Here is a 14716-nt window from a genome sequence, read left to right as displayed (position 1 = left end):
GATTGTGTGCACAATAATTGATGATGCTGGTATGTAAGATTGTGTGCATTTACACCTTAGGACTTCCAAACTCAAGACTGACACTCTATTTGAGCTACCTGCAGACTACCAGTGTCAGCCCATTCTAGTTCTGCTAGAACATTCCTCCCTCCTAACAAAGTCTTTGACCCTGGAGACATGTAAGACCTGATACCATTAAGTTGTGCACAAAATATAAATAGGAGAGAAAATATAACAACCAGACTGAGACTCAAACTCAGGACCTCCAAACTCTAGACAAGACAGTCTAACAATTTAAGCTTCATATAGCCACTGTCCAGTCTAGTTCCGCTATAATAGTCAGAATTAATTTTCCATTGTATCTATGTATACATATACACTGTATAGAAAAATAAACCAGGATTAATACCTGTTTGAACATTTATATAAATAACTAACTTTTGGGGAAGCAGATTTTCCATTGTCTATGAGAGTTTGAATAATTAACATAGCTTACTTTTGGGGGAGCATTCCATTGTCGATGAGAGTTTTCACTGCCACAATTCCAAAGTCTTTATGACTGGCTCTATACACTGTACCAAATCCTCCTCTCCCAATGGGTACCTCGTCAAACTCAAATTCTGTCTTCACCAGCACTGGAGCATTCACTACTTCTTCTTGTGAAGCCATGGCTGTGAGCTATGTAGTTTGTCTTAGCTATTAACAGGGGCAGAAATCTGTCACTGAAATAAAGAAATCATAATAAACTGGTACATCCATTACAATGTATAAACATATGTATACAGTGTATTATAAGCATAAAAAAAATAATAAAAAAATATTATAAACATGAGTTATATACATACTGTAAGAGAAATAAACTTCAATCTTAACCCAGTTGTATCAATCATCTTATTACTGCTACATATATATATACAGGACAATTATAGTAAGGGGTGGGTCGTGGGTTCCATCTCCAGTGGATGCACATGTACACTACTCGCTTTCCTGTTACAGGAATGTAATGCTGAAGTTTAGGATTTTGATGAAAATAATTTAGTACATTCTAGTCAGAATTATTCAGACCATCTATTCGTTTCAATATATACTGTTACGGATATATCGATGGTCACCAGACCATAGATATCATTCCTTTCAATATAATACTGTTACGGATCCTGATATATCGATGGTCACTAGACCATAGCATTATAGTAAGGTAGAGAGACAGTCAGAATAATTCGGACTAAGCAAATTCTAGGTCTGATTAGTAAAACATATAGTTATCATATGACTCGGTCATTGTTGGGGTCGGCCCCGGAACTACCCCCTAGATATAAATTTATTGGTGAAAACAAGGAAAGATAAATCGCTCACTCACTCACAACATTGTAGCTAGTGCAAATTTTCTGATGATCTTGCTTATACAGTTAAATCGCCACAAGGCAGCCTTTAAATGGTGATATTAACATCTGAACCCTTAGGATTACCATGTAACAAGACATGCAAGTAAAAAACAACTCCACTCTCCAGTAGGGCTGCAACGATTGCCCGGATAATCAACAGCGATTAGGTTACAGGACCTAATCGGTGTTAATCGATTAAAAATTTTATTAATCGTTAATCGTCAATAAAATTCATGTTGATCATCGACGTGTTGCGGTGGCTCTGGAGTAGGCCTACGACATCGAGATGTAGTTTCAGTCGGCAGGCCTAAGTTCTGACCACCGTACTCATGCTAGATATATGTTTTTAGATGTTAGGAAAGTATTGTATCAGTGTAAAATGTCAGCTTATAACTTAACATTGACGTCTCACTTCAACGTTTGACCGACGATCGCGAGGACATGTGTTACAAACCTGAACACTCCAACATAATCATTTACTGTTGTGTATCAGTGAAGTCAGTGGCGTAAAGTTTTCCTTTGTTTTACTATATTACGGAATCGATGTAGAACGAAACGAAAATGCAGTCCTTGGCCTTGGGACGGTCTATAAAAATTCTACATTGTGTAGATTTGTTTTTCATTTATTATCATGTTCATTTGGAGATGAGTTGACATCGTGAGAAATTATCTTGCCCTAGTTAATGGAGTATTCTACTCCGTTTTATTGTAATATTAGAGGGGGCAGAGGAGTTAGTTGAATATTTTCGGTACATGTATTTCAAATAAAAAATTGAAGTAATGTTTTTTCTTTGTTACTTATTCAACTAGACTAGACTTCTATGTGCTTACTTTTAAATTTTAATGACTTTAATCTGATTGAAGTGCAGAAAATGTAATTTTGAATATTTCATGAAACCTGAACAGTACTAGATGTTTGTATTTCAAATCAATTAGCCAAGTGTTGAATGTTGATGAATTTGAATAAAATCAACAACGTTTATGCTTTGAAAATGAACTGTCGGTTTCCTGACTTTTCTCTGAAGAACAAGGCGTGTGCGTTCCGTAAGTTTGTATCCATTCGTGTTTGTAATATGTACTATATATAACCAGTTACGCAACTTACGATCATTCTCACCCGTTTCATTTTTCCGGCTGAAGACAGCTGCTAGCTTACACATTATCAAACACGTTTGAGCCTTATTAATATTATAATAGTATAATGTGTAATACTTTACATAAATTAAACAGACAGTCGAAAACTGTCAGTTGAAATCATGTTCAAATAAGTTGGAAACGACGGTACATAGCTAGCTACATGCCGACTCACTTGTTTTTGCGTACCGTGTACGTCATGAAGATATACGCAAGATACAAGCTAAAGTTGAATTAGATACAAGAATGTACTTGGTTTGATTTAATTGTATTAAACTCATTTGAATCTTGGATATCAAAAGTGTAAACTGCATCACATACTTAAACAAACAGTCAAACATATATATATACACTACGTCACTTGGACATGAACAACAACGGCATGTGCAAACATAGTATGACTGTAAAGGATTAATCGATTAGTAATCGATTACCTATAACCAATTAATCGAATACAAAAATTGCTAATCGTTGACAATTATTTCAAAATACTTCTAGTGAAAATAAATCTAAGATATTTTACATATGACCTCTATAGACACCAAAGAATACCATATTGAGTCCATTCTCTTATGAAAATATCGATTTCGGGTCCATTATCGGCCATTTCTGTAATTCAACTCTGACGACAATCGGGCCGCGAATCGCGAATGATTAAAACATTGATTTAAACTACTTCTCGGTCAAATAAACCCCTAATGTTTTGCATATGATAAGTTGGGCATTTCAGAACAAATATTTGGCTCTGTTCTCTGAAAATAATGCTAATTTAAGTCCCATTTCCCAACGTTTCGATAATTCCAAGTCAATTTCGGTAAAGCCTAAATATCCCAACCGACCCGGGTATCATAGTTCGTAAGAATCACCAAGATCGTATATTAACGACCATGTTACGTACAAAATAAGGTTGTGTGCGTGAAATACATTTGTATTTGAGTATATTTTTGTGTATTTGAGTATATTGTATGTGAATTTGAGTATATTTGAGTGTATTTGAGTAAAAAGTCAAGCCGGCCCTGGGGTACTCTCCAGAGTGTATCCGTATCTAAATCCCACAAACCAAAAAACGAATATTACAATAACTCATACTTTGTGGGAACTAGCGTAGACTTGAACTAACTGGTATATGAATATCAGCGCGAAATCAGTCTAGGCATTCAAATCTGGTTGTACTCGACAAAATAAGCCAATAAGACAGGATATTGAAAACGAAAGTTAATGTGATCTTGACTTTACCTATTTACTGAGATAACGTTAACACGTGGTAACACATTGATGGAGAACCGATGTATAAAATAACGCAAAGAGGGTTACCATAGAATATGTGTTTGCTTATAAATCTGACGTTACCTGCTATTGGAGATCGGTATTGTCGATTTACCAAGTGACGCCTAACCGACCATTTCCCCAGAACGCTAAATTTAACTCACAGGATTTCCCACCGGAAGTCTCGTGACCGGAAGTTAATATTGTCACTGATATATTACAAACTATTTTTTCGAAACGCAAAGAGTTTCATTTAATTTATTTCAAACATTTCTGCGATTTTTCTAAAATTGCATTGAAGAAAAAAATACCTAATAAACAGAAAATTAAATAATAAAGCAAAGAGCAAAGATATATCTTAAAGATTTGTATTTGGGTTTCAAATACACATATTCCGTAATTTGTTAAAACCACGAAACAATCATGGCTGACACAGTAGAGTTGAAAATCTGCAGGGAGCTGTTGGATCCCAAATTCGACGGTTATAAGCTTTCTTTGGATAAATTACCACAATACAAGTCACAATTAGACAATGGTAAGATTTCAATGATAGTTTTTTGTTGTTATTGTAGTATGACAACTTCTAAATAAGTAGAAAGCTGTCGAATAATGTTGAATGATGTAGGCAAAGACTGTGGAACAGCGTGGAACCTCCACGTGTTCAAAATGATACGACCAATGGCAGTTTCGAAATACATGTCAGTGTATCGACTGGGGGGATTAAATATACTGACAATCATTATCTAATTGTAGGTCCTTTAATATAGTTTTTCCATAAAAGAAAAACGGAAACAATTTGTCAGACACTTGCTAACTTTAATGACATTATTAGGATGCTTATCTCAAGATCTTAATTAATAATTTTACTCTTTGGAAAGAGTTTAATACATCCCTCTAGGGTGCATGTACAGAATGTATATATAATGATTTTTTTTTTATTTCATTTTCATGTATATACAAAAGATAGTAAATAACATGTACAATTTGTTAATAATAGAGGCTGGCGAAAGTGATTACTAGTCTGGTTTTGAAAGAAAAGAAAGTGTTGCTAGCAGTTATGTCAGTGGATAGAAAAAAAACAATCCCTTCCTCCACAAAAATGTACTTACATGAATGACAATGTGTATCGCAAAACTCAAAACCGGGGTTAGAGGAGGGCGGAGTGCCATTTTAATGGAAAAGTTTTAAACACATCAAAACGTTATTTGATATCTGAATCAATATGGCGCATTAAGCAATCATTTGCCCAATAACCTAAAAGCTTGATAGATTCTGCAGGAACCCCTGTATTGTTAGCCCAGTTTGCAGCTCCCCAATGGAAAGAATGCCCTTCATAAGACGTTTGATTCAACCCAATACATTCTAGCAATGGACAAAAAGTCTGAAATTATCCAGTACAAATGAGGGATCTCACACCTTCCCGGTAAAGATAAGACAACCAGCAGGGCAGAACAGGGGTACAAGGGGTGATCCCCCAGCATAGGCAAAATGCCATCAATAGGTTTAGAACGAAATTGCAAGGGTTTTGTTACCTAAAGACGAACAAGCAAACCTTGAGGTAAATATATGAGATCAAGACTATGCTAGATCAGAGCAGGATCAAAGGCCCCCCCCCCCCCCCCCAACCAACAATTTGTAGGGGCGTATAATAGGAAACCAAATAACCCAACAAAAAGATCAGCCCAGAAATTTTTGTTATTATGAGTCTGTAAATCGAGTAAGGAGCACATAATGATATGGTTTTTACATTGGAAATTCAATCTTATGATCCAATATACATGAGTTTTCTATGGTAGACTTTGACATAATGACAAATAGGTGTTTGGTGTATATCGATCTGTCAGAATGTCCAAGTCCAGTGTCATGAAAACTCTGGCTACCAAAACATGTATATACTTAATCCAAAACCATTCATTTTATTAAGCATGAACATACATGATACAGCACATGTAGCAAACTGAACACCAGGAATTACTATATTGAATCTAAAATGTACATATATTTATGCCAATTTTTAAGAAATCAGAAAGTACATGTGTAAGAGGAGTGGAAAAATGCATGGCCAGAACGGAGTTTGAACCCAGGACCTCCGAACACTAGCCGGTTGCTCTACCAATTGAGCTACCTAGTCGCAGATGATCGACCCGATCCAGTTCCGCTACACATGTATCGACATACATTTTTGTAATCACTACTAGTTGGTGTTAGAGGGGAGATAGATTAGAATACCGACAATTATAATCTACATGTAGGTCTTATAGTATAGTAGATTATTACAGCTAAAACATGTTTCAGACCAGTATATTAATTTTGTTGTCTTATGGAATCAAACACAATTTTCTTTTTCAGCAATTGAAGTGGTTGATCTCAATGATGATCAGTATTCCTATCATCATGCAAAAATATATGGCGTCCATAACCACCTCTTCCTGGATATGTGGTCAGAACACAATGTATACTTCATCGACAGAGACTGGGCTGTCGTCAGATCAGCATCAGTGGTAAGAACAAAGTACCTGGTATAAATGTAACTGACAAGGCATGTTGTCAGTAAACATAACAGAAAGTTGATTTTATGTGATAATCATTGTTTTACCATTTCCCTACCTGTTCTGTTTTCTTCTGTTGTTGTCTCCTTGATGTCTGTCATCATAGAAAATATGACATTGGCTGTTGGACATTAAACCCCATACACACAAACAAGAACGTATCACCAATTAAACATTAAACTTTAACACTTCTGAATTTAGAGTATTAATAACACATCAATCTTTACACTGTGATTCAGCAAGTATGATACAAATAGATATATATTTGTCCCTCATTTGAATTTTTTCTTCATGCTCATTCTTCAAATTCGATGTACTCCATGAAATATCAAAACAAAGAAATATCTTTAATCTCCCCTGGTTGATTGAAAGCCAATTGGGCCTCTTGAAATATTCATAGCTGCTATTAGTAAACTTAGTGTACATAAGATGCTGACATTTCTCTATTTATTGTACCTTTACTCACTGTCTCTTTGGCAGTGTACATTAAAATGCGCTGCTCCAATTTTTTTGTTTTGAACTATTTTGACAATATAGGGCTTTGGTACTAATTTTCAACACATGTTCAGTCAAACCTGCTCTAACGACCGCCTGTATATAACGACTTCCTGTATATAACGACTTCCTGTCTATAACGACTGATTTTAAGATTCCCCGTGAGATTTTACAACCAGTATGTAACGACCCTCTGTATAGCAACTACCTGTCTAATGTGACTAACGACCGGTGATTTTGGAACGGCTGTCGCTGATTTCTTTTCTATAGCGACCAATTTCTGTCAGCCATCTTCTGCTCTCGGCAGTCATCCCTCATAAAATCCCCGGTGTATATGTACATGTATGTAAATTACATGAAGTTTAACAAATATAATCCATGTAAGGAACATGAATTTGTACAAAGTCCCTGTGTTTAATATTCTTGTAAAAGTTATATTTCCCTTCGGTTTTCCAGGGAATGACCCTGGATTCTGGAAGGAAAGTTTTACAAATTCCCGATGCCACGAACCAGAAACTGACTCCCAGGAGACTGAATCTTGTCCTTCAGTTCATCTCCCTAGACTTGGCAGTTGTATCTGATGGAGCTGGCAAATTCCATTTGGTTGATACAGGAAACAGGGGAGACAACTCTAACAACTGGAAGGTATTATATTAGTCTTGCACTCAGTTAAAGTTAGTAACTTGTCAAAAACAACAGAGAATAGCAATGTACTCATGAAACCATGATACACTCGAAATCAATAAAATGAGGACAAAAGATGAACAGGGAAATAGATTTGCAAGGAGACTCTTGAAAAGGTACATGGAGAATAAGACCAGGTGTTCCGGAAGAGTGAGCCTCTTCTGTTTTGTCGACTTCATGAATCATATTGTACAAGGAAATAGAATATTTCCAAGTGAGATCACAATATCAATTTTAAAACTTTCCCAAGGTCTAAGTGTATCCATCAACTTGTATCTCTCACAACTTGTATTGTTAGTTTTTGTGTGTAATGGAAACCAAGTCTTTGGCTATCACATCAACAAGGACATGTTAACACTGTAGGGAAAGCAGATATAAAAAAATCTGAAAGGGAAATTTAACAATATAATTAACTTTTCATTGTTTGTACGAAGCCTTCTGATTGGTTGAGATTTTGTTTTCATACCTCTACAAAAAAAAAAAAGATAATGGCTGGAAAAATTTGACGTCACAACGCGGCCATTGATTTGTGAAAAAGAATCCCTTAGATTAGTTGAATTGTACATAAAACATGTTTTAATTTTGAAACTCAATTTCATACCCCTATGAAACTAAAAATAATTGACGTCATAGCTTAATTGAATATTATTGAAATCATCACGCTTATCATAGAGCTTAGTGGTATGCTGTCCCTGCTGGTTGTATGTAGTTAGATGATCGAGATAACGGGCTGGTGTCTGTATACTGTCCTTGATTTCAAATTGTACAGGGTATATTGGACTGACATAGGCATGAAAGGTTTATTCAAGTTATGGTATATACCTCAAATATACAAAGTACATGACAAATTAGAGTGGGGAAATCCCCAAAAAACCAACGTCCATTCAGTGTAGTTTAGGAAAAAGTTTGTCTTAGTTGTATTTGTAAATGACTAGTTTTTACAAATGCATTAATGATAACATTATTTTAATATTGAGGAGAATCTCATGGAAACTATGTCTGGTGTTGAAATACATGTATCATAAAACTGTTGCTCCATGTACCAATATGGGTCACATGTAGTAAAACCTTGATACTTTGCAAAGTACAATTGTATACATTTTCTTAAAAAGTTTTTTTTAATTGAATTTGTTCAATATCTAAACAACAGTTAGATAATTTATATGGATTCTAATATATGAGACATGTTTTTATTCATCTTTTACATGTTAATGTAATATGCATAAAGCTGTGAAACTTTTTGTGTTACATTAAAAATGAAAAATAATCTTATATCATCAGAATGTATACTAATTACATTTTTACCCTATACAACTTTTTGTTGTTTTCATATACAGTATGATTAATATCACAAAATGCTTTAAAATTGATTAAAAATGTTGATATTCATGTCGCACACAAATCTCCCTTATTTTAGGCAAAGCTCCCTTAAAATAATCATCCCTTATTGGTCTCCTGAAAGTATGGCATGTATGTAAAAGTAGAATCATGTTGTTTAAGTGGTCGGAGAGAGCCCGGAAAATTATTAAGTAGAAATTTTTCACGAGTGGTTTTAACAGTAAGGGATGAAAGCAAGTCTAAAGAGCGGATAGGTGAATATGTTAGTTGTTACACCAATATCAAGTTTGCTGGGTTTATCGCTCCGTGAACAGCCAGGTTATTATCAAAGATGAGCTGTTACATAATGATAGGATAGGCAGTATCATTATTTAATTTGTTTTCTTACATTTTGACATCTTCAGATTATCTTTTCAAAAGATCTGTTAAATAATGGAGAGCCATTTCTGCTGGTGGATGCAGTGGTCCACACGGTAGATGAGACACACCATGTGGAATGTCTGTGTGTCCATGTGGAGGAAGCGACTGAAGAACAAAAGGAAAAGTATAGATCTCCAAACCTAACAATACTCGAGTGGATTACACTCAGTTTCAGGTAAACTTAAGCATTAATTAAAACTGTTTTAAAGATGCTATTTTACAGTTAATATGAATACAAAATTTGTGACATATAAATATATTTTTGCCAGTTAAGATAATTTTGTTTCATGTCATTAACTTGTTTAAAAGACACGATACAAATCCATGAAACTAAGACAAATAAAACAAGTGTTTGGATCCATGAATATTTGTAAAACTGACAATTGACGAGTAAAAATCAATGAAAAATCTATAGATATGTTTTTAAGTGAATATGTTGAGGACTTCATCAAACAGATTGAGACAGCCATTTTGTTGAACCGTTTATAATTCAAGATGTCGCATCATTGTCCATATTATGATGTCATTATTGAATAATGACTGACGCAGCCAATGGAAAACACTACAGGTATATAACAATGACCAGTGACTACACAAAAACATTTCATGGGCGAATATGTGATAAAAGTATTTAACAAGTTTATGGAGGGCTTAATTGTGAACCACTTTAAGCTTCCTGTGTTAGAATTGATGATTCTGCCAAAAAATGAAGAAGAATGCTTATTTCTGGGCAGAAAGTTTATTTGCAGATAAATATTATATAATATAATATATGAGCTTGGATCTTTGCTTCCTGTACAGTTGATCGTAGATCCTGGAGCGTAGAAAGAACAAGACAGCTGATTGGTCGAAAGCCATACGACTATGCTGCACTTGACCACACTGGGTCATCCGTTATCATATCAGCTGCTGCCGAGTTCAAGTTCGTGTCCGATTCCTCAAAACTAATTCAAGAAGAAACTGAACAGGTGCCAGTGAATGGGCAAAATGGTAGGTATATAAATTCATTATGCTGGCTTCAACATTAAATACCTATATGTAATATTAAAAGGCTTCTTCAATTATGCAAAATATACAAGTACAGCTGTTGAATTTAAAGCTCTTCTTAAAATCTATTAATTAGGATGACCGATACAAAAGACATCAGTATGTACCTGTTACGTTTTTAAAACTAATAGCATTAACTTTATAAATACAAAACATAGATACAGTTGATAAGACAAATTCTACAAAGAAAAACTATTGGGGAATGGCAACAATTGCCACATCCAATTATGGAACATTCCTAGACATACACATTTACTAATGGAACGACCCATGTCAACTTATGTCTCTCCATCAGCCATTCCATTGGGGAAAACTGGAGGGGCAAGTCATTTATATATTATCTTTAATCAAACATTTTCTTTATTTAACTAAGATCCTGTTATGATTTGCCAGGCGAAACTGTGCCAGAGTACACCTGGAACCAGGGCTCTGACGAGATCTGCGCCACATTCACTGTCCCCGAGGGAGTCAAGAAAGGGGACATCTATATGACTCTTAAATCCGAGTACATAGACTTCGGTATAAAGAATGGTAGGGCGCTCCTTAAAGGTCAGCTTCATCGCCGTGTTGATGTGGATGCCAGTACCTGGACCATCAGTGGGCAAAGGTTGGTATTCACAACCAGGAGTAATGTTTAGTCAGTGAAAGTGTTTAAACCTTCCAACTGATAATAAACCTAATTTTTTGGCTATGAAACTTATGAACTTATTAATAGTAGTTATTAAAGATAAATGTATTTAAAATCCTGTAATCTGAAGGTTTCTGATGTTTTATTGGCCTTAAAAATCTAATATGGGCCAACTTACATCAGAACTCCTGTGATATTGAAAAGGGGGGGGAGCCGACCCGCCCTCAGGTCGGCACTTTATTGTATGTCTTCAACTGTTCCTTACCATCATGTGGATAGAAAACATGTATATCAAAACATCAATCATTTTTTGACATACCGGACCATACAGACAGGGGTATGTCACCACACATAAACAGGTCAATCCAGTAATTTTTTAATCCAACTTCGAGTTTCCAAACATTGCACAGCCATATTTGTAATGAGAGTGTTCATGTGACCTGACAAGATCTTGCGCGACACAGAGTAATCCACATATTGGAAATAGTTTCCACTGAGAGTTATTATCATGTGATTCACATTACAATACACAAGACTGGTGACCCTCAAAACCATGGCATCCCATAAAAAAATGGACACCCAGCTGGCTTAGGAAGATTGTGTAATAAGTACTTAATTATGAATGATTCATCAACCATCTAATTGATGCCATATTTCAGAATAGAGCTGACCCTTTCTAAGCCGGAGTTGGAGGCCTGGCCGGTCATCGTCCAGGGAGATGACAGAGGAGAGATGACCGTTGATGAAGGACTCATTGCACAAATTCATGAAAGACTTGCGCATCTTACCTCCGATCAGATGGTAATCTTCTTTAATATCACGTTTCTAGAATACTCCCAAATCATCATATATTAGTTATAAAGATGTCCAAACAACAAGAAAAAACGGCTAAAAATCAATATATATTAACGATTCAGTTTAATACTATAATGATAAAACTACCAGAATTTAAAGTCAAATTTCTACAGCAAAAAAAATGTTTTTAAATTCAAATTGATCACAAGGGGGAATTCACACACAAGGCTGTCATATAGAAATAGCTATGCATGATTTGAGTGGCTGTTGTTCTGAAACATATTGTAGAACCCTTCCCCCGAGATGGCAGAGGGACAGCCATACAATGCCCAGCAACTTGAAGATTGTGACGCATTCCCAGACGACAGCTCTCTTCTCCACCGGATCAATGGTGACACACATCGAACAGTGTCACAGGTAAAAGTCAAATGCACACAGAGCTTACTCCACAAGTCTTGCATCAGTTTCTGACATGAGCTTCCAGTTTTTGGAAAAAAAATTGACAATCTTTGGACAATTTTGTTCTAAAGTGGAGATTTTTTGTAAAACGAAATTATAAGATTTTTTCTTTTTATCTGAAAATAAGTCTTTTTTGCCTTAAAACTGATTTCAGATTTGTGAAGGCTTTATAAACTTGAAATATCCAGTTTCTGTCATCACATTAGAAATCAGTATTTTCTCATTGTTTTTGTCCGGCATTAACACTGTCCCCAAGGTAAATTCAGAGCACATAAAATGTTAACTTTATTTATTTTACAACAATTGCGAAACAAGTTATATTAACTTACATTAATCACGCTTGTTGGCCCGGATAGAAGCACGCGAGGGGTCTTACTGAGCACATAGTAGTCCTTTGCTCTATTTATACTTAACTTAACAGTTTAATTACTATAGTAAATTTTGTTATGGATAGTAAATTTTGTTATGGATACAAAATAAAATTCACTTTATTATGAAATACATATTATGACATAAAGTTTATGCATCAAAGTAGAGAAGTAATGTGATTTATGACCTATGTTTTTTCAGACTAATCTTGGAAGCCATCAGTGGTTGTTCAATGCCAGATTAAGCCACGACCAGCCTCCAGCTCTGTGTCTCAGACACGATGTTGACGGATTACTATGGCAACCAGAGAATGTTGTCAAAGAACAAATGACACCATGGAAGCATGTGTCGACATTTAATGCATTTGGTTATGTTCAAGCCTCGAAACAACAGCGGAAGTATTCCACATGTCCTCCAGGAAGTTCATATGTTGCAGTTTGTGACTGTGCTAGACATGTATACATTTACAGACAACCTGCTCCCATTACGTCTCCGGTCAGGAATAGAAAGACAGGACGACAGGTGAATTCCGTTGCTAAGCAACAAGTTATATCCCTGGAAAGTGTGGACAATATCTTAGGAGTACAGGCAACGGTTGAGAAACTCTTTGTGATTACCAAAAATATGGTGTATGTAGCAAATGTCAACATGGCACCATGAGATATTCTGTTTGTTGTAATTACTTTATTCATTAATGTATAGGGGTATACGTATTACAAGGTGGGGTAGGAGATGGGGAGTTGAGGATGGGGGTTTCGTCGCTATACTGGAATCAAAGTTTAGTATACATAGCAATTAATTCTGATTGACAAATACTTCTCATACGCTCATCAATTTTTATGAAAATTTGTATGCCGTCACATGATTAGTTTTATATTTTCAATGATTTTCCAGAGGGTTGTGGCCCTTTGAGGATTTTTCTTGAGGAACGTTTGTCTGAAAAAATATTTCTTTCATCTAACAACCAACTTTTAAGAAACAGAACACAATTTCACAATTATGCCCCTTTAATTTTGAACATGCAGGGAAAAACATTCTTGTCGAGTGTCCTGACAGGAATGGAGCGCTGGTCTCTAGGGTGATAAGAAGCTTACTACATTAGGTGAAAGACAGAGACCATATTTTACATTATGTACAAACCACACCAACCTTTAGCAAATGATTTCCTTGCAGAATATTTTGTTATGATTGAATGGGGTAGGGGTTGGGGAGGGGTTGGGGGGATCGAGTACCCACATTTGGCTGACAGTTGTTGTTACTAGTTTACTCTGATGTGTTGTTAATCAGTGTATCAAATAAACAATACATGATAATATATCCACTTAGTTCTGATAGGTACAAAGTTGTTTACTTGGTAAATTAACAATAAGTTCAGATTTCTGTCAGTAATTCTAATGTTGAAATAAAACTTGGTTGACTTCTGCTGCGAAGATATTTGACATAAATTGATGTTTAGTCGATAATATATTATCAATATTACATTTTACCCAATGTTCGATGAATAATTTAACTCTGATGTGCTCTCATGCAAAGAAATAGAAGAGCAAATCTATGTTTGGGCATGTATGCCAGTTAGCGAAAATGTATTTGTTCAAGATGTATCATAATTTTTTAATTTATATAACATACATTGTAAAATATATTAAAAAATCAAGTATTTATAGCATTCACAAGAAGATTTCCAGTTGACATAGATAGTCAGTATGGAAAAGACAATTGGGGGAAGTAAAAATAAAATCTTATTTAAATAATGTGTGATTTAATCAATTTTTAGCTCAACTTCATTGTGGTGTCTGACATCTGTCCATCGATCTGCCTTCAACATTTTCATTAAAACATTAACTTCCTCTCAATAGCCAAGAAGGTCCAGAGATCCGATATTTGGCCTATAGCAAGCTGGTGCATAAGGCTACCAAATGTGTTCAAATTAGTGACCTTGACCTTCTTTGAAGATCTCAGGGGTCAAATGTGCTAAAATCTTATATTGGGCTTGTAACATACTAAGGTCGGATAAAGGTCTACCATGCCTGATCAAATGACCTAGCTTTACTTACCTTCAAGATCACAGGTGTCAAATGCTTTCAATATTGTTTTGATAGAAATAAACTAGAGAGCTGGGCTAATATGGTCCATGGATATGCAGGGTT

At 35.3% G+C, this 14716-nt stretch overlaps 2 protein-coding genes across 2 annotated transcripts in view; one reads left to right on the top strand and one right to left on the bottom strand.

Moving 5' to 3' along the window:
* Positions 1-3959, bottom strand: part of LOC117337254 (rho-associated protein kinase let-502-like) — a 34234-nt gene extending 30275 nt beyond the window's left edge. Inside the window, 2 exon segments of the mRNA XM_033898145.1 lie at positions 497-722; positions 3870-3959. Coding sequence (XP_033754036.1) covers positions 497-669 — 173 coding nt within the window. The 5' untranslated portion in view covers positions 670-722; positions 3870-3959.
* Positions 3960-4207: 248 nt separating this feature from the next.
* LOC117337975 (nudC domain-containing protein 1-like) lies at positions 4208-14317 on the top strand. The gene is made up of 9 exons (XM_033899132.1): positions 4208-4320; positions 6135-6286; positions 7286-7474; positions 9256-9442; positions 10070-10261; positions 10712-10925; positions 11606-11747; positions 12030-12158; positions 12771-14317. Exons 1-9 carry the CDS (start codon positions 4209-4211, stop codon positions 13227-13229), a joined length of 1776 nt encoding a protein of 591 aa, XP_033755023.1. The 5' UTR covers position 4208; the 3' UTR covers positions 13230-14317.
* Positions 14318-14716: the final 399 nt, after the last annotated feature.

Source organism: Pecten maximus, chromosome 11, assembly GCF_902652985.1.
Source record: "Pecten maximus chromosome 11, xPecMax1.1, whole genome shotgun sequence".
NCBI lineage: Eukaryota > Metazoa > Mollusca > Bivalvia > Pectinida > Pectinidae > Pecten > Pecten maximus.
The sequence above is the reverse complement of the archived record's forward strand: the minus strand, read 5'-3'. Positions and strand labels throughout refer to the sequence as shown.